The 22,215-nt window shown below is 36.8% G+C and overlaps 1 protein-coding gene across 16 annotated transcripts in view; it reads left to right on the top strand.

Moving 5' to 3' along the window:
* Positions 1 to 22,215, top strand: part of SETD5 (SET domain containing 5) — a 78,542-nt gene that overhangs the window by 47,226 nt on the left and 9,101 nt on the right. For 10 of the 16 annotated variants that reach the window (XM_061128023.1, XM_061128028.1, XM_061128020.1 and 7 more), the window contains 11 exons: positions 381 to 529; positions 897 to 1,014; positions 1,744 to 1,853; positions 2,780 to 3,032; positions 3,425 to 3,508; positions 4,134 to 4,391; positions 5,068 to 5,388; positions 5,783 to 6,025; positions 11,292 to 11,418; positions 17,943 to 18,187; positions 21,266 to 21,322. In XM_061128023.1, coding sequence (XP_060984006.1) covers positions 381 to 529; positions 897 to 1,014; positions 1,744 to 1,853; positions 2,780 to 3,032; positions 3,425 to 3,508; positions 4,134 to 4,391; positions 5,068 to 5,388; positions 5,783 to 6,025; positions 11,292 to 11,418; positions 17,943 to 18,187; positions 21,266 to 21,322 — 1,965 coding nt within the window. The remainder of the gene's footprint in view (positions 1 to 380; positions 530 to 896; positions 1,015 to 1,743; positions 1,854 to 2,779; positions 3,033 to 3,424; positions 3,509 to 4,133; positions 4,392 to 5,067; positions 5,389 to 5,782; positions 6,026 to 11,291; positions 11,419 to 17,942; positions 18,188 to 21,265; positions 21,323 to 22,215) is intronic. The other 6 variants (XM_061128029.1, XM_061128031.1, XM_061128027.1 and 3 more) reach the window with 3 other exon arrangements.

Here is a 22,215-nt window from a genome sequence, read left to right as displayed (position 1 = left end):
ATATCTTTATTAATTAAAAATAGATAAATTAGGATATGGGAAATTTATACAGCCTCGGTAAGAATTATTAAGAATAATGGAAAGCTAAGCTCTTACATTATACATAGAGCCACTAAAATGTTAGTCATATTTTTCTGAGATTTTTTTTTTTTTTTCTTTTCTTTGGGGTTAAGGGGGTGGTAAGTTCACTATACAGAACCTATTTCCTAGAAATACTAAGACTTTATCAAATTTTAAAATGTCTCATCATTGAGCTAAATAACATAGACACATAAAGCCTAAAAGTATTAGTAGTGCCTTTCCTGCAATTAAGAAATAATTTAAATGTCTACTTAGCTCCTGTTGATATCATCTAACGTTAATACTCTGATTTTATTCAGCTACAATTGGGAAGAGTCACTCGTGTTCAGAAGCACCGGAAGATCCTGAGGGCTGCAAGAGATTTGGCTTTGGACACTCTTATAATAGAGTATCGAGGCAAAGTCATGTTACGGCAGCAATTTGAAGTCAATGGGCATTTCTTCAAAAAGTAAGACGTCATTCATAAAGTATTAAGGGCTAAAGTGGGTCTCACTGAGCAGCATAGCTGTAAAAGCCATCCTTGTGGGTAGGATGCTCTTGCAGGAAAACTCACGCCTCTCTGCTATTTGTAGAGAAGTGCAAATAAATCTGCAAGTTGTTTAATCTATGAAGTGGTGATGACTCCTTTCTAAGCAAAACATTCCTTGCTTTGTGCTTATTCTTTAATCAGAAGCAGACAAGCATGTGATGTTTTCTAAGTTGAGGCGTTGCAGAGGATTGCTACCTCTTCTGCCATCATATGCTTCATATTTGAAATCGTGGGGTGGCCTTTTTACTTCTGTTGAGAATTACAGGAGTTTTAATTATATTCCTAGACCATACCCCTTTGTGCTCTTCTACTCAAAGTTCAATGGTGTGGAGATGTGTGTGGACGCGCGTACTTTCGGTAATGATGCTCGGTTCATCAGAAGATCATGTACACCAAATGCAGAGGTAAGATTTCTGTAGCAACTTCTCTTTGAATGTAACCACCAAAAGGATAAGTCAACTGAAGAAACAGTCTGAAAACTTCATCCAGATTAAGGTCTGTAGATAGTGGTTATAATCTTTCATTGTAAGAGATGAAAATCGAAAGTAATGGTTTATTTATTCTGACAGGATGAGGTCAAGGAGTGGATTTTCTTTAGAGAAGGCAAAAATGCGAAAAAGCAAGTTGGCATTTGCTAAAGAGAAAGAGCTAGGCTGGATAGGAAGTCAGTGAGGTTATATTAAAGAATAGCCATACAAAAGATGTATCATTGGGCCAAAACTAAGGTGTGTGGTTTCATTTTTTAGATTTTAGGTAATCAGGTTGAAGGAATGATTGTAGACGTTTCTAAAGTTGATTATTTGGTGCATGAGTGCAGCCACATCAAATGCAGCAAGAAAATCCACAGAGCTTTTCTTATAGACTAAGAATGTTAATTTTCTGGTACAGCTGAAAACAGCTTCAAGATGTACGTCAGTGTTCTTACTCTGAGTGCTAACATCTGAAAATTTCTTTGTTTATTTCAAGAAATATCATAAATTTTCAAGCAATTACTGTATGATAGTATCAAATGGAATAACAGACTACCGTAACTAAGTGAGGAAATATTATTTCAGTAATAGAGGTTTTTTTTCCTCTTACGGAAAGTTTCTGTTGTTTTTGATAAATCATAATCATTAGCCTTGTTCACACAGGTGCGACACATGATTGCAGATGGGATGATTCATCTCTGTATCTATGCTGTGTCTGCTATCACCAAGGATGCTGAGGTCACCATAGCATTTGATTATGAGTACAGTAACTGGTAAGATCTCCACAGTCTTTCCTAACATGAGTGGCGTTGTCTTACACTTTAAGCTGTTCTTTCTGTTCAGTCTGCTTTTGTGCCTTGCCGTTTCCTTTTTCTTTTTTTTTAACCTTTTGTTTTCATGAGTAATCCATTTTCTGCCTAAAAATTGTGGAGGGAAAGACAGAATGAGGGTGTCTTGTTCTGTTTTTAGAGAGACAGGGACATAGTGTGATACTGCTTACCAGTCTTCTAACCAAGGGTGTTTTGGCCTTTGCCTCTATGTAGCAAGAATAACAAAAAGAGTATGTATGTAACACTCGTAGAAATTACAGTAGTTATCTATTGTTACACACACAGCTGTTGTACCAACTATCATACAGAATAAGAATCTAAAGATTCACCTCATCCACTCACATCATCCACTATAATCCAACTATATATGACAATGCAGAAAAACAGATAGCAAGTCATAGATGATTATGTGATGGGTTTTGTAAAATGACTGCTGCTTCTTCCTTGGTCCTTTTAGGCAATAAGGGTATATGTAGCAAATTGATGTCCAGCACAGGTACATGAAGAAAAGGTATTAATAATAAGTAGGGAATCAGTAGGTAAGAGTGAGGACACGGTGAAGGTAGACACAAGATAAGTATGACTACTTTAGACCCTGTCATGGATTCACTGCCTTTAAATAGCATAAAGACAATTGGGAGAATTGAATTTAGTGGGGACTTGGTTTCCTGTCCACTGAGTGAGTTTGGGTCATATAGAGAAACACAGAATATTGAAAATATTTATAGGACTCTCTCAATGACTCTATTTAACTTGTTCAAAGATAATACCAAAGGAAATTACTATACTAAGATTTCAAGATAATGAATAGATAATATAACTGATTTTCAAGGGTACTGAGACAGGCACTTTTGGTTGTTTCTTTGGAGCAGTAATTATAAAGTGGACTGTGCATGTCACAAGGGGAACCGGAATTGCCCTATACAAAAAAGGAATCCCAATGCTGCAGAACCACCGCTCCCACCTCCTCCAAGCCTGCCTACCATCGGAGCAGAGACAAGACGTAGAAAAGCACGACGGAAAGAGCTAGAGATGGAGCAGCAGAATGAGGCCCCTGAAGAGGATAACAACCAGCAACCAGAGCAAGTTCCAGAGAAAGTAACTGTATCCAGTGACCATGAGGTAATCTTCCCTGGTCAGAAGATGTTGCTATGGTATTGATCCTCTTCATATGAAGAGGATCCCAGGTTGCCACATGTTGTTTTATGTAGGGATTCTATGTTAACACTTAATACCCTTCATATCAAGGTGGGTATGCATTCATTCATTCATTCTGGTTTTGTCTTTTTTTTTTTTTTTTTTTAAACAATGTCAGGAGCATCCTTTTGGATACTTAGCAGGTTTCAGTGCAGTGAATTGTGTTTATCATCTGTGTTTACCATGTGACCCCCATATAAGTAACACTAAAGCACTGGAAATTGTTTCTAGAGAGTTTTAAGCTCCCAGGGGAAAACCAGGGGTTGATTTTTTCCTGGAGTTTAAGAATACATCTGAATATTGCCTCTGTCTTAAAGGAAATAGACAATCCAGAAGAAAAAGCAGAAGAGGAGAAAGAAGAGATTGCAGATGACCAGGAGAACTCAGCTCATAGCAGGAGGGTGGGTACCTTCTAACATCTTTTTGTTCCTGCTGATTCCTGCTACCTATGGCATGTGAGCCCCTTCAGAGTTTATATCATTTCATTTCTTCAATAAGTTACTATACCATCACCTTTAGGTCACAATTTGGGCTTTTTCTATAAAGTAGATTTTTTTTTTAATTTTTTAAACAGACACATAGTTCTCTAGTGACTATTATCTGTTGATGGTTTTAGGAGGTTTCTTACTGACAATCTGGTTTCAAAAAAACTGCCAGTGGTAACAAAATATCTTTGTTTGGGTTAACTTAGTAATTTCCTACATTTGTGTGACTTGACATTTGAAAAACCAACAAAACCTACAGTCATAATGGATTCAGAAGTTCTGCTTTATGGCTGCAATCAGTCATGTTTATTTTTGTCCTTGAGAAGCTGTTGAAGAAAATCTGCCTGATTTTTTTTTTTAACTATGAAAATGCAGAGAAAAATTAGTTTTGATGGCTATTTTTCTTTTGTATTAAAAAGTTTCAAAATAGCTGACCTCTTTTGAAATAAATGTCTATCAGTTTGCATTAATAATACTTGTGAAAAGCTGTTGTCTTCTCCTGGTAGAGGCTTCCTTCTATGCTAATGTCATTGCTTTCTAGACCCGGGAAGATAGGAAGGTTGAAGCCATCATGCATGCTTTTGAAAACTTAGAGAAAAGAAAGAAGCGGCGGGATCAGCCTTTGGAACAAAGCAGTTCTGACATAGAGATTGCTGCCACCACCTCAGAGACTCCTTTGGGAGAGGAAACAAAAACTGAAGCCCCAGAACCTGAAGTTAGCAACCCTGCTTCAAATATTGCCATCACAAGCAACCCACAGAGTGTTGGAGTGAACACCCGGCGGTCTTCCCAAGCAGGAGTAAGATGAAAAGACTCCAGGCCTTAGATAACACTTGCTAATATCAATTACCTATCTTTTGGAATGGCTAGAATCAGCATTTTCAGCTTTGCCTTATTTTGCAATAAATAAGCTGATTTGCTTATCACTAAGCTGAATTGTGGAATTCAGGGAAACAGAATTTGAACAAATAGATACTCTCAGACTAGAATGGAACTGTCTACAATTTCTGTCAGATAAATTGTTGGTGGTGAATTCATAAAGAATTTGTGGTTTCTCTTTGGCCTTCTCTGTAGTATAGTTATGTACCTGACCTTTCATAAGATCCTCAGAGTTAACTCTTCCTTTTCCTATCTTAGCCACAAATTGTAAGCCTTAAGCTAAAACCTCAGTATCTGAGGGAAAAACAGAGGAGGATTTACCTTCCTTGCTAAGAACCTAAAATTTGATGGCTACTTTCAGCTGACTTTTGACCAATTTTATAAATACTTTTTGGAAAAAGAAGTAATAGACATCTTCCTGTAGCTTTTCTGGCTGGTTTAAATGTATACATTTTATAAGGATTACATTTGAAATTAATGTTTGTTAATGCTCACTTTTTTCACCATGAACATTCAGAGTGCTTAAAGTGAATAGAAAGCTGGATAAAATATTTGCTGACATTTCTAGTAAGCAGTTAACTTTGCTGTTGTTATAGGATGTTGCTGCAGAAAAACCAGTCCCCAAACCACCTCCAGCAAAGCCTTCTAGGCCCCGACCGAAGAGTCGAATTTCTCGGTACCGGACCAGTTCAGCCCAAAGACTAAAGCGTCAAAAGCAGGCCATTGCACAGCAGGCAGAGTTGTCACAAGCTGCCTTGGAAGAAGGGGGAAATAACAGCTCAGTAACTCCTACTGAAGCTGGAAATGTAGACAGTTCAGGAGAAAACAGGCAATTAACAGGGTCTGACCCAACCGTGGTATCAGTTACTGGATCCCATGTCAACCGTGCTGCAACTAAATACCCCAAAACCAAAAAGGTAAGTTACAAATCCATCTTCCTAAGTGTAGTCTGGCAAAAGTTGTTCCTTTGTAAAGTAAAAGGGTCTGTAATCCTCAGGGGACAAAAAGCGGTCTATGAATTATTAGATTTGAGATAAAATGCTGAGTCCATGATACTACCTTACTTTTGTTCCCATAGTTTTTAGACAGAGCTTAAATTACTGATAGCTGAAATCATTCCTCCCGTAATGATCATGGAGAGGGTGAGCTAAGATGCCCTTGTGCTCTGATTATGCAAATCATATCTTTGCAGCTGTTTTATCTAACTCTGTCCTAGTTTCTAGATGAGGATTGTCTTTGTGAGTTACACTGCTGCCTCTGGCCTTTACATCTGCAATATCATCAACTGACAGTCTCTTTTTTTTAACTTAGTATCTAGTTACAGAATGGTTGAATGACAAAGCCGAGAAGCAGGAATGTCCTGTTGAGTGCCCTTTACGTATCACCACGGACCCAACTGTACTGGCAACAACCCTGAACATGTTACCTGGTCTTATCCATTCCCCGTTAATTTGCACCACCCCCAAACACTACATTCGCTTTGGCTCACCCTTTATCCCTGAGAGGCGTCGAAGGCCACTTCTGCCTGATGGCACATTCAGCTCCTGTAAAAAGGTATGTCTTTGTTTACGTGATTTCTTTTCCTTTTAACCTAGGATGCCTGTAATGGTGACATATCAAACACATTCTGTAGATAAGCACACTCTGCCCAAATAAATTTTTCATGAGTTAGTTGTTAAGCCACAAATACTGATGCATCAAGAGTCAGTGAGACTAAGGTGGGATGTATACTACATTTTGGTGCTCAGTTTGTCTTAGCAAATTGTCTTTGTGTTCACTGTTTTCTTAGCAGTTGGTGACTGGGTAGAGAGGGGTGTTTTGTGTGTGCTCTTGTGATACTGGTTAACATGTCCATTTGTGACTATTCTGTAAGATTGGGCCCCAGGTACTCTAGAGCACTGTCGCACAAGTTAAAGAATGATCAGATTTTGTTTTGGATTAACTCAGTCACTTATACCATTTGACTGAGAGTAGAGGAAAGTCCTGTCACAACTGACAGAATTCCTGTTCCTTGATCAAATGCGTGTTTATTCCCGAGTGACTGTGGAACCTACCATAAAGTTTTCTCTCTCTCTCTTTCTGGTTTCTCTTCTGTAGTTAAGTATTGTTTTTGGATCTAGTGGCGGTCGTATTTGATGGTGGTTTATTTTTGGAATGCTTTCTTAATTCCTAGAAGCCCTGCCTGTTTTCCAAAGGTGTCTCTCAAGAATAGATCACGCCCTCAGATCTGTAATGTCATTTTCATGTTTCTAGAAGTATAGGACACCCTTTCATTTGGTACCTTTGAGGTAGAGTCTGTTCCCTGGAACACCCTTTTCTCTTATCCTCAGATCTGGATTCAGGCTGCCTTCCTCAGTGTCTGCCATTGCCCTCCTCCACTGGCATCACGTACATGAGGATGCTGCATATAGATTATTTGATGTGATGAAGTCTCCAACTCCAGGCAGGTCTTCCCTGACTCCTCAAACTTAAAGCTTTTCTCTTTTCCCAAAGAGCAGATGCTGTTTCTTGGGGGGAGGGGCATAAAAGATGAAGCCAAGTGTTGGGGGATATGGAGGGGAGGAGGGCAGCAGGGATCTGCACACGAAGCCAAGGCGCCACCACTGAGCGAGCAACACACACTTGAAGAAAGTCTTTTCCTAATCTTAATCTGAGTGTTTGAGTCACTTACTGATTTGTTTAGGGGAAATTCCCAAGCAGAACAACTCCTAAAGAGAAATTTGATCATGAGATCTTGGCCAAAAGGGTTTGTGTGTAATGGAGTAACATAACTTCCAGGTGTCAGAAAACAAAACAGTGACAACATCTTTAAAAAGAGAATAAGACAAGAAATTTACTAAAGGAAGTGAAGGTTAGGTCTCTGGGAATCCTTTATTCTATACCAAGTTATTTATCTTGGATCTTATAAATTATCTGAGAAGGAAAAAAAAATATTTGCCATTTAATGACCATTATTGATTAACCTTGGCTTCTCTGGTGACTTGGTGGTAAAGAATCTGCCTGCTTTTGCAGGAGACTTGAGTCAGGAAGATCCCCTGGAGAAGGAAATGGCAACCCACTCCAAATATTCTTGCCTAGGAAATCCCATGAGCAGAGGAGTCTGGCAGGCTGCAGTCCATGAGAGGTCGCAAAAGAGTCAGACACGACTTAGCGACTAAACAACAATAACAATGATTAACCTTATTCTGTAATGATTGGCAGATTTCATTAACTTTGGTATGGCATGTAAAACTAATCTTACCATTACTTTTAGCTCAGTCCCTCCTTAAGGGTAATAGCCCCAAATCTACATTTTCAGAGTAGTATTGAACAATTAGAGAAGCTGTGTTTAGTTCAGAGGAACAAGTCAAAAGATGGCTTAACATATATATGAAATAAACTTCTTCCTTTTGTTCTGTCTTTGGATGGACATAGTACTAGACTTCCTAGGATGTTAACTGTTGAAGTATCTTATCAAGTCAGATAATTTTCTTTCTTTGATCCTTTAAGAAGGGTTAATAATTATTAATACAGAATAATGAAGTCTGAATTGTAAATATTATGGACTGCCTTCTTGAAATGCTGCCTTTATTATTCTGATGCTAGGTTGTAATCCTTCTATTCCCATCTTACTTTTTCCCAAGTAGCAGAGTTCTGTGAAAATCCAAAATGTGTAGAAATATGACTTCAAATCTGATAGAAAATTATTTCTTAGAGCCCTTTTTACCTGGTTATGGTTTCAGACTTATATGTATATTTCATCTTTGTGTCTCTCCACTGGCAACAGTTAGAAATCCCATTTAATTCATACTCATGTTATAGTCTGTACATGTATCTGACCATCTTTAGTCTTTTTTTATACAGGCTCTGCTCAGACACTTTTATCTATTTGTGTCATATTAGTCTTTAAGAAGAGTTCAGGCTATGTATGTTGACACGTAGCAAAGTATCTTACTTGAGTCTTTGAAAATTGTTTAAATCACAAATTTAATATTTACTGTTAATGTATCAAGATTATATTGCAAAACAAGAATGTAACTTTTTATGGGACAAAATTAATGAAATCGGGTCCTATGTAGAATTGAACTCAGGTTTATCCTAGATGGAGATGGAGATTTTCTTAGACTGGTTAGAAAAGACTCACATGGTGTAGAACCTAAGAAGATTTCCATAATAAAATTGTAGTAAATTTCTAAAAATCACTCAGAGAAGAATATAGTTAAACAGATAGATAAGAACAGCCGTCCCCCCATGGGATTAGTTAAAACAGCATGTATTCCTGGTAGGCTTTTACTCTGTCATATCTGATTAAAGGAGGTATAAAACCTTCATAAGTTTGAGTGTAAAGTTGCATGTGTATATTTGCACCCAGATTTTTAGAGTGTTTGACAAAATGTTTTATGATGTCACTGTAGTTTCTAAATTAAATCAATTCACAGCTCTTAACTAGCATGTTATAGTATGTCTTGTTGAATTTTACTTAACTTGTTATTTTGAAATGGAAGCATTCATGAATGGCTAACATGCCTTTCAGTAATATCTCTCCTTGTTTTCTCTAAATCTCTGAACTCACCTTGTAGGCATAATACGTGTGGGGCATTCAGTCTCCCATTTAGATTGAAAATGAAACACTATGCTTTGCGTTGATATTTTATTGCGTGCACTGGAGTGATATTAATCTGTATACTCTGTACATAGTCTGAAATTCATTTGAACTAGTTCTCACTGAACAGTGTTTGTCCAGTACTGTGCTGCAAGCTTTCTTCACATGCACTGTCTCACTTAGCATTCATGATAACCCTGTGAGCTTGGGATCGTTGGGTTCAATTTACAGATCCAAAAGCTTTGGCTCAGAAGTGAAAGTAACTTGCCCAAAGTTTAAACATCTAGGAAGGTGCAGCCAAGTTTCAGTCCAGGTCTTTGGACTCTAAAACCCAAATTAATTTCTTTCCCTTTCCCCATCATAATGATACCCTTTAAAACATTTCTATTGCCCATCTCTGAGCTTCCTAAAAATCTTTCAATAGAGTTCAGGAGTTCCAGAGAAGGAAGAAATGTTCTTTTGACCTTAATAACTGTAGCTAGAACTTGGGGAAAAGGGTCTAAAGTTAATTTATTATCCATAGGAGTGATTCGAACTTGTTAGATACAAATAACTGTTGATGTTCCTTCTTTATGGGCCCTAAAATACTGTGTAGACATAATAGTAGAGCGAGGAGGAAAGAGTTGGTCAAGTTGCTGTGTTCGACCATCAGCTAACCAGAGCAGCATCTTATTACTTAGAATGCCCCGTCCTGGTTTTAATTTCCCTCTTTGTAGTCATCAGATGCAGAGAATTCTTTTATGGGTGCACCTATTTGACACTGGAAATACATGAAATTAACTTACCTTGGAGAAAAGCACAGTGACCCCAAATGAGTCCTGTCATCTGCTCTGATAAGAAAAACTTGTAGTAAGGTATCTATATTATAACAAAGAATTTTCACTCATTTTTGGTCTCCTGAGCCTAATTTTTTCCCATCTATACAAGAAATGCTTTGGACAAGGTGACCTCTGAGGTCTCTTCTATGTAGGGAGTTATGGTTCTGACAGTTCATCTTCACATCAGTATTCTGTATGTAGGAGAGTAAGTTCATTCTTGGTCTTATTTTGGCTTCAGAGACTTGATCAAATCCTAATGTGATTCAGTTGATGTTACCGCTCTTTTTTAGATATTCACTATCTCTTCATGTCTATACTTTTGCTTTCATTTGGCAGACCACAATGCCATAGACATGATGTAAATGTTTTCTTGGCTTCCTCACATTATTTCCTAAGTTCCTATTAGAATTGCTGTCTTTGGTAAAGAGAATATTTACTTACCTGTAATATTGGTTCTCTAAAGGTGTAAGTTACAATCACCTTTACTCTTCCTATTTGGGATATGGTCTGACTCAGAAATTGATGTTTATCAAAATTCGATCTGTCTTGTGTCAGGGCAGGAGAGCCACAGAGTGGTGAGCAACCTACAACTGTGTGAGTGTATCTTAAGAGAACATAATTACAGGTAAGAAATTTTCTCTCTTCCACAGGTTGCATAATCTTACTATCCTTATCTCTGTAGGCTTCCTTTTTGAACTGTTTGTTTCCATCATTTTAGGTTCCAATATTCATTACAAAAAAAAAGTGACTGATTAGAGAGCTCTTTTTGACTTTTTTCCCTTTTTCATTTCTGCAGAAGGATTCTGGTAATGATTTGAATTATTCATGCATAATTTAACCAAACTACTTAACAAGGAGGGAAACTCACAGGATATTGAGAGTAGTCTTTTTGGAAGCATTTTGGCACTTGTAGTAAAGAGCTATTTATTCTCATCCAGAGTTTTCCTGTGAAACTTTTCTATTACTTCTTCAGATATCCCCAGCACAGGACAGACAACTCTTAAGAGATCTATCTTCTTTTTACACACTTACTTTATGTGTCAGCTTTATTCTGTGTCATCGGAGTCTCATATAAACGCTAAGATTTCTTCCTTCTCTTTTTCCCATTTATTCCATTCTAAGCAGTATGAAGAGTTAAATAGTAATCATTTTTATTGTTTTTTTTTTTTAAGTGGGACTTCATTATGTGTAATCCAGGCTTTCTCAGTTATGCTTCATAGAAGGAATTGATGGGGCAATATCCTAAAATGCTGAAACACAAGACAAAAAATACTTTGGCTGTGGACCTGAATGAATGTGTTGAATTAATATCTATCACCAGTTGATATATAGTGACCCAGTTGATGCATTTAAAATAAATAGGTGAGCCAAATAGTTTTAAATGATTGTTGATAATTCCCTGGTTCTTTTCCCATTTTAGCGCTGGATAAAGCAAGCCTTGGAAGAAGGGATGACCCAAACATCGTCTGTACCCCAAGAGACTAGAACTCAGCACCTATACCAAAGTAATGAGAACAGTAATTCTAGTATCTGCAAAGACAGTGCAGGTGCGTATCGCACACCTTTCTGAACACGTGAGCAGTGATTGCTTTGGCTCTGCATTAAACATTTCACTGAATACTTTAAAAAGTATGATACAAAAAAAATAGCATTGTTCTCTAAATAGTTACTTTACATCTGTCTTTACAGAGGAAGAGAGAGATCTCAAGTCAGGGATCAGTATTCCCAGGACGGCAAAGAAGGAACTAGACAGTGTACAGATAACAGCAGAAATGGTTTTTAAAAAGGTTAGATACATTTAAAGTAGTAAGTTTAGGAGCTCTATATCCATATTTATAAGAGGGGAAATAAGAAAAGATGTGGGGCACTATTCAGGAAAGAATCAAAATTGTAGGTGATTGAGTGGGGTGGGACTTGTTGAAGGGGCACGGGGTGAGTAAAGTAAATGAGAAATTACTGTGAATTGGTTGTTTTCAAAAGAGCTTGCACAATTAGTGTCGATTTTTTAAAAGACATGACCTTGAATCCAATTTAAAGTCCTCATGAATTTTTAAACTGGAGGGTCATGAAAAGTCATCTGGTCCATTGGTTTTGCTGTAACTCTTGCAGGGGTCTTGATTGCAATTGAAAAGCACAGGTGCATGAACTTGATACCAATTTATTTGGGGATAGTTTTATTACCAAGTTTCTCTTGGCCAGTATTATTTTAATTGAAAAGTTCTGTGTGATTTGTTTCTTTATCTCTAAATCAATTTTGTGATTATTATGCAATCAAAACAAAATACCAAAATAAATATACTGCTAAAAGTCATGCAAGTCTGTACCTAACATAGTAATATTTCAAATTTTCATAGAAACCTCTTGTTCATTGCCTAAGTAAATATGAACTTGAATTAAATAAAGAGATATGTACTAGTAATATCTGGTTTTTACTAAAACTTTGTGTAAGATTATATTTGGAAAAAATAATGCTGCTAAAAATAGGGTTTTTTTCAAGTTATTGATTTAGTTTATTTTTCTATCCTTAGACTGGATACCTTGTAAGTTATCACATATATAACCTCAATATAATAAAATATAATAAAATCCCTGTGTAGAACATCTGGAAGATAAATGATACCATATATTTAAAATACTTTATTCTCTTCACCAGTGATTAGGAAGATTTACTTGAACCAGGTTCACATAAAGAAATGCTGGTAACAGATTTTTGTCAATTTTATCAATTTATTGGCAGCTTTTACAGTACAGTGAGACTATAACAATTGGAATCTTCTACACATGTATGTGTAGTCTGTGTGTTGTGTATGTGTGTATTTGAGGTTGGGAAAGGGAGGCTGTATTAGCAATTCATGTCTTGACTGGCAAAGATTCATAAGGAAAGTGCCTCCAATTATCATGTGCCCTAGTTGGAATGGAGTTAAGACTGTTAGTCACCAACCTTTATTAAAGTTCTCTCTTCTCTAGCATTGAGAAAGATTCAAAGGATACATCTTGCCCTTAAGCAACAACATAAACTGGAAAACATTTAATTGAAACCAAGCAGTACTCAAATGAGCATCTTGGTATATTGCTACTAGTATAAATCCTGAGGAGTTATTTTTATTTGTTGCTTTGGTTTCGGGGTTTTTTTAATTTTGTTTTTCTTATCTCAGAAAGACCAAGGAGATATTAATCAAGAAAGCGAGACAGATTGATACAGTAGAAAGACTCCAGCAGACCTGAATTTAATGATCATCTCTACCCTTTACTAGTGCTGACTTCCCTGTAGCTCAGATGGTAAAGAACTGCCTGCAGTGCAGGAGACCAGGGTTCGATCCCTGGGTTGGGAAGATCCTCTGGAAAAGGGAACCACGATCCACTCCAGTATTATTGCCTGGAGAATCCCATGGACAGAGAAGCCTAGTGGGCTACAGTCCGTGGGGTTATAGAGTTGGACATGACTGAGCCACTAACACACACACACCCTTTACTAACTCAGGCAAGTTATAAAATATCTCTGAGGCTCATCTGTGAAAACGGGTATAGTAATATCTGCCTTGTAGAGCTAATATGAGAGTAATGTACATAAAGTACAGTATCAGACCCTCAATAGGAATTATTATTGTCATTATTATACACAGATTTCTTGTTGAACATTTATGGAAAATTTATAGAAATTAATCGTATACTAGAATACATGAAGTTCCTTAAAGCTAAAGTTGTGTAGAAATAAACAGTATCAACTCTGCAGGCAAGGGCGAGTATAATGTTCATTATTTGTAAATTATGTGGATATATACCTAGGAGTCTAAATAATTGAAAAAATAAACTGCTGGATATATAAAAATTAATAGCATTTATGTACCAAGAAAATAAATGAAGAAAAATTTTGATTGCTGAGCTCAACAAAATGAAGAAACTGCCTAGGAATAATGGTGGAGACATGTAGAACAAAGCATTACTGAGGAATATTTTTTTGTCTTGAGGAAATAAAGGGAACTTCCATATTCCTTGATGGAAAGAGGAAATATAATGAGTGTTTTTTTTTCTTGTCTTCATACAGTTTCCATCAGGCTAGTTTGTTTGGGGGTTTGATTTAATTATCTTGGAAGTTTATCATAAAAAATAAACATGAAGGTAACTAAGAAAAATTGAAAAAGTAATGACGAAGAAGTACCTACCTATCAGTATAAAACTAGCTTCTAATGTGACACTGTAAGTTGGTAATTAGATTAGTACAGATTCAATAATGGATGTATATATGGAACAGAATAGCCAGAAACAGGCTTTATGTAAGTGAAAGATTCTGTAAACTATTCTATAATTTTTACTTATGGGGGAGATGGGAAAGAATTACATCTTTTCCAAAGTAAATTCTGTGTACATTCATTGTTTGGCTTTGTTTTCTTTTTTTAATTAAAGTTTCTATATCTTTAGCTCTCTGAACTGATAGAGGACAAAAATACTGGGAGAAAGGATTTGCAAAAATGACAGGGAAATAATATCTCTACTAGAAATTTGAGAAGATTTATCATATGCATTTTTAAAAACCTAGTAGTAATTTTTCTAGCTACTTACTGTGCAGATTGTAGAGAAGTAGGTGTGGACTTAAAAACAGAAGTAGACTGTGGGCTTTTGCACAGTCTTAGTCATGAAATTGTTAATTAATTGCCAGTAATACTGAATAAAAGTGACCTGGGTTTCAATGAATAAAGAAATGGTAGAATTTGTGGTTTACCTTCTATTGCCTATACTTTTGATGAAATACTATACAGTAGCATTAAAATTTTTACTGTTGATTTATTTTATCAAATTAATCTCCTAAAAACAGTACAGTACTACTTTTGAATAAAATTTCAGTCATCTGAATGTTGACTCTGTAAGAATACTATTGTTATGACCAAATAAAAATTTTCCATGGAATGTAAAGGAGGCTCAATACTTGAAATTTTATTCATATAATAATTTATTAGCAAACCAAATGGAAGAGGAGGGAGTAATAGCATAGTAAATGTGATTTTAATGATAAATCTAATAAAATAACATACTGAATGATTTTCTTATTTTACATCTATCTGAAAACAGTTGCCAGGTATACTTCATGTTGAAAAATAGATTAAACCTTCTAAATGGATTATCAGATTATCCCAGTATTACCATTCTTATTTAATAACATTTAGAATTGTTGTCCAAGCTGATTATAAAAAAAAAAAACCTAAAAAACAATGAGATAAAAGTTTTGGTAAAGAGGATGTATAGGTTATCATTGTGTACAAATAATATGCTTATCTACTTAGAAAAGCCAAAAGAACTGAAAAACTAGTAGAGGTAAATAGGGTAGCTAGATAAAAAATATGTACCATACTGAATGATTTTCTTACATGTTAGCAATAACATTTAACTGATATACAGGGAGAAATACATCTACTTAACAGTAGTAACGGAAAATAGAGAACACTGGAGAATAAACCTAATTTAGAAATGTGGCAAATCTGTAATGAAGCGGTATAATGGATTCTCTGGCGGTCCAGTGGTTAGGACCCCACGTTCTCACTGTCGAGGGCCTGGGTTCAACCCCATAAGCCGCCAAAATATTAATAATAATGATGAAGAGCAATATGAATGAAGGCATAAGTAGGTGAAAGATCATGCCACAGTGCTCAGTGAGAATTCTCCACAGATTACCCATGAATTTAATACAGCCCCAATCAGCCTTGGGAAGGGGAAGTATCAGCATAGTTGACCAACGATTTCTACAGTTCATTGACATGAACAAGTATGCTAGAATAGGCAAAATAATTTGGAGAGCTAGAATAGAATAACTGGAATTGTCCAAACAGTTTTACTAAAAGTGTACAGAATAACATTCAGAACTAAACTCAGTATCTAGTAGGATAAATGTCATATTTCAAATCAGTATAGAAATATGATTATTCTATAATTACAAAATAATTTGCAAGAATATGCTAGCCATTTGCCCTGTGAAAAGGTTAGAACATTCTGAGTTAAATTCGAAAATTAAATATGGAGATAGTGGGAAAATAGGTCATTTTTATAGTCTTGGGGTGGGGTGACAAAGACATGTCTGAGGCAGAAAATAAAGGAAATAGTTGATACATTTGACTAAATACAAATATAAACTTTGTATAGCTAAAAAAGACTTAATAAAATCAAAATATAATTGTAACGTTTTTGTCACTGTAATGGAAAGATTTTTACTATGAGTGAAGATAGCAGGTTATTTATTCAGTGTGATTTAGACAAAGAATCAGTAAGGCCATGTTAAGAAAGAGATTGGAAAAAAAAAAAGAGATTGAGATGAAAATACCCCAGGACATTAGCAGTGCATTAATTTGTGAATATGATTTCAAGTTAAGTATGTGTTTCAATATGTGGATGTTTGTTTATATATCTTGGGAATTACTTAAGTAAAGGTACAAAACCATAAAAGATAGATTTAATCAGAAAATTTGATAGCTGTGTATGACAAAAAGGAGAAAAATGAAACTTTAAAAGAAAATTTTGTAAATATAGTATTGTTCATATAAAAAAGTAGGCACATTACCACTGGCCTGTAAACTTCATAAAGGATGAGTGCTAGGTCTCTTTCGTTAAATATAATAAATACTCAATAAATATATTTTAAATGAGTAACCTGTAAGTTGATTTGGAGATGGGAGAGTTCATCTGAACTTTATAACTTTTCTACAATGAACTTTATAACTTACATAATTGCTTTTAGTAGTTACAGTGTTGGACCTAGCAGTATAGTGGTCTTTTAAAAGATTTGCTGTTGAAGACTCTTGAAATATATAAACCTAAATTTAAGTTATGAATCACATGTTTGTTTTGTTTATACCTAGGCACTTTTCAGAAGGAGAAAAGAAAAACATAGTATCTGGAACAGAAGGAAAATACAAACATACTTCTACTCTAGGAAAATTTTTTAAATTTTTTAGATACTTGAAAAATATGTTTCTCCAGTATTTTTTGCTTTTATTTCTTCTCTGTTTTACCCTCTATTGCCCTAGTTTAGTGCTTCATAACTCTTTCTGTGTAACTCCTCCATTAACTCCGAATAGTTGCCCAGTGTTCATTCTCCTGCTAACCATTGCTACCAGGGGAATTGTTCTGAAGCATAGCTGTGCTGCTGTCCCAAAAGTTTTCCTCAACAGCTTGGGAGGAAACCTAATCATTTAACCTAATGATTAAGAATGTAGATGGGAACCAGATTGCCTACTTCTTCTTTAAAATAGGAATGCTAATACTAGTACTGGATTTATAGAGTTACTCAGGTTAAACCTGCTAATTCACATGAAGCACATATGATAATCATTTTCCCCCACATACCTAGTTCAGTGGTTTCCATGTAAGAAGTACTAAACAAATAAATAGCTTGAAACTGTGAACGAATAAAAATAGATTTTTCCTTTAAGAAAGTGAGATAGGTGTATTGCCCTGAGTAGTAACTAAAACTTAAAGAATGTTAACTTTCTTTCAGAGTGGAACTAAGAAGTGTACCGTAGAAAGTAGGATATTCCAATCAGAAAAAGAGTACAGCCTAATTTTTGAAAATGAGGTTTATATAAAAATGATTTCACACTTTGAAGCACTCTAAAACTAAGTACTCGGTGAGGATCAGGTAATCATGTGTAACTCTCTTCTGCTGAAGCAGAATATTATGTAAAGAGCTGCTAAAGAATGGAAAAATATATAAAAGCTTAAAACTGAGTTGGTGAACCAACAATTCGACAGAGAGTGATTTTAACAGAGACACAGATTTGAGGGTTTTTTTAGAATGTGAAAAATATAAATTTATGTTTTCCACTACAAGAGATTAAATTAGCTCCAGGGATTAAAGTGTCAGATTCATCTGATGAGTTTTTGGGAGGTTAGCGAGTTTTGAGAATCATTTTTAAGTGTGGCAATTAAAGAACCTTTGGGCTTTTGGTTTGATTGCAGGAAATAACAGTGGGGTGAGGCAAAAGTGGAGTTATGAGCCATTGTGGGCTAGAGATTAATGGCTTCACTACGAGTATCCCTTTAGGCTGTAATTTCAAACCTCTCATCCAAGCCTTGTATTTCACAGACTTGTTGAGCCCATTAAAGAAATGGAAGTCTCGCTATCTGATGGAGCAGAATGTCACCAAGTTACTGCGACCTCTTTCTCCAGTCACACCACCCCCTCCCAATCCAGGCTCAAAGAGCCCCCAGCTGACCACACCTGGCCCATCTCACCCGGAAGAGGAGTGTCGAAATGGATACAGCCTCATGTTCTCACCAGTCACATCTCTTACTACTGCTAGTCGCTGCAATACTCCCCTGCAATTTGAGGTGATTTGGGTTTGGTTGTTGGGAGTTCTGAATATGAAAATCATCATTTGCACCTCCTCATTTCAAATATAATACCATCCCAAATGTTTCTTTACCATGTCCTTTGCCCACCTGAGCAAGAGAATGGGAAACCTCAGGGTCATTGTGACCTATTACCTGGTAGCCTCTCATCTTGGCAGTCTCTATACTTAACAAAATGGGAAGAGTACTCCCACAGGTGATAACTCATCTATCTTTTGCATGCAGTTCATCAACCTCCATACCTTTAGGTGGTAGTCATGCTAGACCTTCATCTTTACCTTTACTGTATGCTTTGGTTAAAATTGGCCTCTAGCTTCCTAGTAACCATTAAAATGACACCAGCCTGAGAGTGCAGATTATAGTGATTGGTTGTGCCTCCGTTTCTTGGCCTTTAAATCAGTGAAGTGTCTTTGTTATTTTGCATTCTCTTTGTGGCCTCAGTAAACAGATTTAGAAAGCATTGAGGTATGGTTTATGGCAAATCAGGATTTTCATTTCCAGGTTACTTTCCCTTCTTGTAATAATGTGTTAGAAATGAGAAGTAGAGTCTAGCAACATGCATTTATTTATTTATAAGAACCAGATTTATTGCTCACTCTGGTCACCTGTTTCAAAAAGTCAATTCTGAATTGCGTTAGTGTTCAGGTTTGAGTGATAGTAGGTTTATTGAATAGAATCCATGTGAATGCATAAAAAAAAAAACTCCTGCATGTTGCTTTGACTTCTAATTAAACAGACACTGTTCCTTCTCAGAAAAATTTGTTTTGATGACTAAACACAGCTTGGACTTCTCCAGATGTCTTGTTTGATAAAGGTGAATGTTCTAATCAGTGTCATCCTGCCTATTCAGTTTTTAAAAGAGGATGGGAGTTAAAAAGACCTGAACGTTTAAATAGCTAACTCAGAAAGGTAGCTAGCAACCTTGAAAATAAGAGGAAGCTATATTCTGTGCCTAAACTATGTTAACTTACTTTTGGAGCAAACCTTTTTCTGAGAGGGGGGATAAAAAACCTTCCTGGTCACGTTTGATTTCTAGGGATTCTCCAGGCAAGAACACTAGAGTGGGTTGCCATTTCCTTCTCCAGGGGATCTTCCCGACCCAGGGATTTCTGAACCCAGGTCTCCTGCGTTGCAGGCAGATGCTTTAACCTCTGAGCCACCAGGGAAGCCCAAGGGAAGTTATCCTTTACCATATTCCCTGTGACATTCTTTTAAGCCAGATAGTAAAACATCCAATATGGGCCTTACTAAGTTTACTTGGATCTAATTGCAGTTGACTTTTCATTTAGCAGCTGAAGTTTGATGGTAAAATTTCATGAGAGGACATTCTCCCTGTCAGGCAGTAGATTGTAAGAATAGAATTTCATAGTTTATTATAATTAAAGGTAAAATTAGAAGGGGAGTTGCCTTCTAGAACAGACAGGTTTAGCACTCAGTGTATATCCTACCCCTTGTAGCGTTTTGGATAACTATGAAACACTATGCAAATATAAGGGCTTTTTTTTTTTTTTTTTTCAATCAAAGATCATTTTAGTGATGCATAGTCTAAGCATGATGTTAGAACACCAGGAAAAAAAGAAAATATTATAATATATTAAATAACTCATCCCTTCAAAAAGTTCAGTGTATATTTTCACTATTTTAGTCTCATGATTTAACTAAGAAAATTTGGCCTGTTTCATCGATTCAAAAAAAAAAAAACCAGATTTCGTCATCCTGGCCATCTTTATCACCATTTTAACTGCCATACACTTTCCTATATTCTAGTATAGGGAAGTAGGGAGCCTTATTTTCACCTAAGACTGTGACACACAAATAGCAGAGAAATGGCACAAGTAAGATCAGTTTATTGGGGAAAGAATATTTCTAAAAGGAAAAATAAAGAACCTTCCAGAAGAAAAGTGAGAAATGCTAAGGGGATGGGTTGAAAAGACATGTAATAAAAAAATAAGATCATGAGAGGGAAACATCAAAAAAAGAGTAAGCAGCATTGGGAGGGCAAGCTTAATGAACCCCTTCTTTCCACCAAAATAACCTTTCCCTTCCTGCCTCGAGAGCCATACCCCATTATCCAGCCCACACATACAGCACCCCACCAAATGAAATTATTAACAGCCAGTAGCCCTGCTGAAGCAGCCTCATTTCCTCTGCCACAGAATTGTTCAGCCACCCAGGCCACAGCTATCCAGAGGCTGCGTTAGAAACCCTCCTCTTTCCTTGTCACAGCTGCCACCATCATTCCCTGCTTTCCCTGCTTTTTCCCTCCACATCTTCCTATCCGAACCCACTGCCCAGTTACTGTTTCACTCAGGAGTGCTGCTTCAGGCAAAAGTCCTAAGGATAAGCCCTTGTTCAGGACCAGAGGCTTGAAGTGTACACATCTGCTGTTGTTTTTTTTTTTTTAATCCTTTTCTCTCTGTTCCTCAAAGTACAGTGGATTATGTTACGAACCATCTAGCCTGTGAGCTGGAGGAGCCATCGGTCATAACTCCTGCAGCTGTCATTTAGGAGGAACTGGCCATCTCCCTAGCCCTGACAGCCCCCTGCATGCTAAGCAATTCCCCTGGGTAAATATGGCAGGCCTGAGTCACACAAGAGAAAGAGGAAATGTGACGTTCAGAAGAGGGTGTGGGGTAAAGAGAAAAGGTGCCCTGAAGCATGAGGGATGAGTAGTAGAATGCCTATCAATAACAAATACTACAGGTTACTAAATTCTCATCTAACATAGAAAGACATAATGTAACAGTATAAAATCTCACCAATTTAATAACTCTTGTTATCCGCTTGAGATGTTTACTTATAGCATGAAACATAACCAGTTTATCCTTAAATGCTTTCAGAGACACCAGGAAGCATTTTAACAAGTCATTCTGTCCATTGAGATGATTCTGCATTTAAGCATTTCCCTTGTGCATTCTTATCCCTCTCCCTGCCCCACCCCCACCTCACCCCCCAAATTTGTGGCTAACCATCTATGCTTGCTTTTGCTTTATTTTTTGTTTGTTTTGTTTTGCTTCTTTGAGTAGATGAATAACAAGATGCTTTTCCCTCCTCTAGAACATATCCTCCCCTGAGAGTTCCCCTGCGAATAGGCCCGAGTCCCTGTCACCCGAGGTAGTTATCACACCATCTCAATCACACTTGGAGGCTGTGAGTGAGTGGGCATGAGTGTGTTCCTGCGTGTGTGGGGAGGGCTTGGGGGATCCGAGTGAATGGGGTGATGGGCTGGAGGGTGGCCGATTGGTCACACTGTAAGGTGAATGAATCTTCCCATTTGTGACTGTGGTTACTCAGAATTCTCAATGTAGATGGAGGAAAATGAAGTAGGTGTGTGTGTGTGTGTGTGTGTGTGTGTATGGTGGGGTTCGTTTTTGTTGTTTTTGAGGGGAGGGCGGTGGGTATGGCTGAAGAGTTCTTTTAAAGTAGGATAGAATCTAGAAGTCAAGTTTAAAGGAGCTGAAAATGTGGGAACCTTGTTAAAGTCTAACAAAGTGTGTTTGTTAAGTAAGGAAGGTTAAATCAACAGTTGGTAGGAGCTGTCTTTTTTTTTTTTTTTTCCTTTTTTTTTAGGAGCTGTCTTTTGATATTTATTATCTTGGACTTGATGAAGGAGCAGCTTATATTTTAAAAGTTAGGCAGTGATTTATGCTTTATTCCAGAGTTAATCTGACAGCTCTGTTTAACTGGATGTTTTGAGCTTTGGTTGATAGATAAAGCATCTTTAGGAAGGCAGAGTCATACCTCTCAGCTTAAATCAGCCTGTGGCTTCTGTGACTCAGGCATCCATTCTACAGTGGTTGGGGAAATAGGTGCTGTACAGGTGGTACCTCTTAGAATAGCATCTTCCTGCTGTGGAGATGTTAAATTCACATGTTAGTGCTAGAGTTCCTTAACTTGTTACAAGATTTCAACAAAGGGAGCAGTGATAACTCCATGAATCCACATGGAGCCTTACTCCTGGTGAAAACAAAGTTACAGTCTCTCATAAACTTTCGGAAATTAAGGAC

The sequence above is a fragment of the Dama dama genome, chromosome 24, assembly GCF_033118175.1.
Source record: "Dama dama isolate Ldn47 chromosome 24, ASM3311817v1, whole genome shotgun sequence".
Taxonomy (NCBI): Eukaryota; Metazoa; Chordata; class Mammalia; order Artiodactyla; family Cervidae; genus Dama; species Dama dama.
This window is presented reverse-complemented; position numbering and strand designations above follow the sequence as displayed.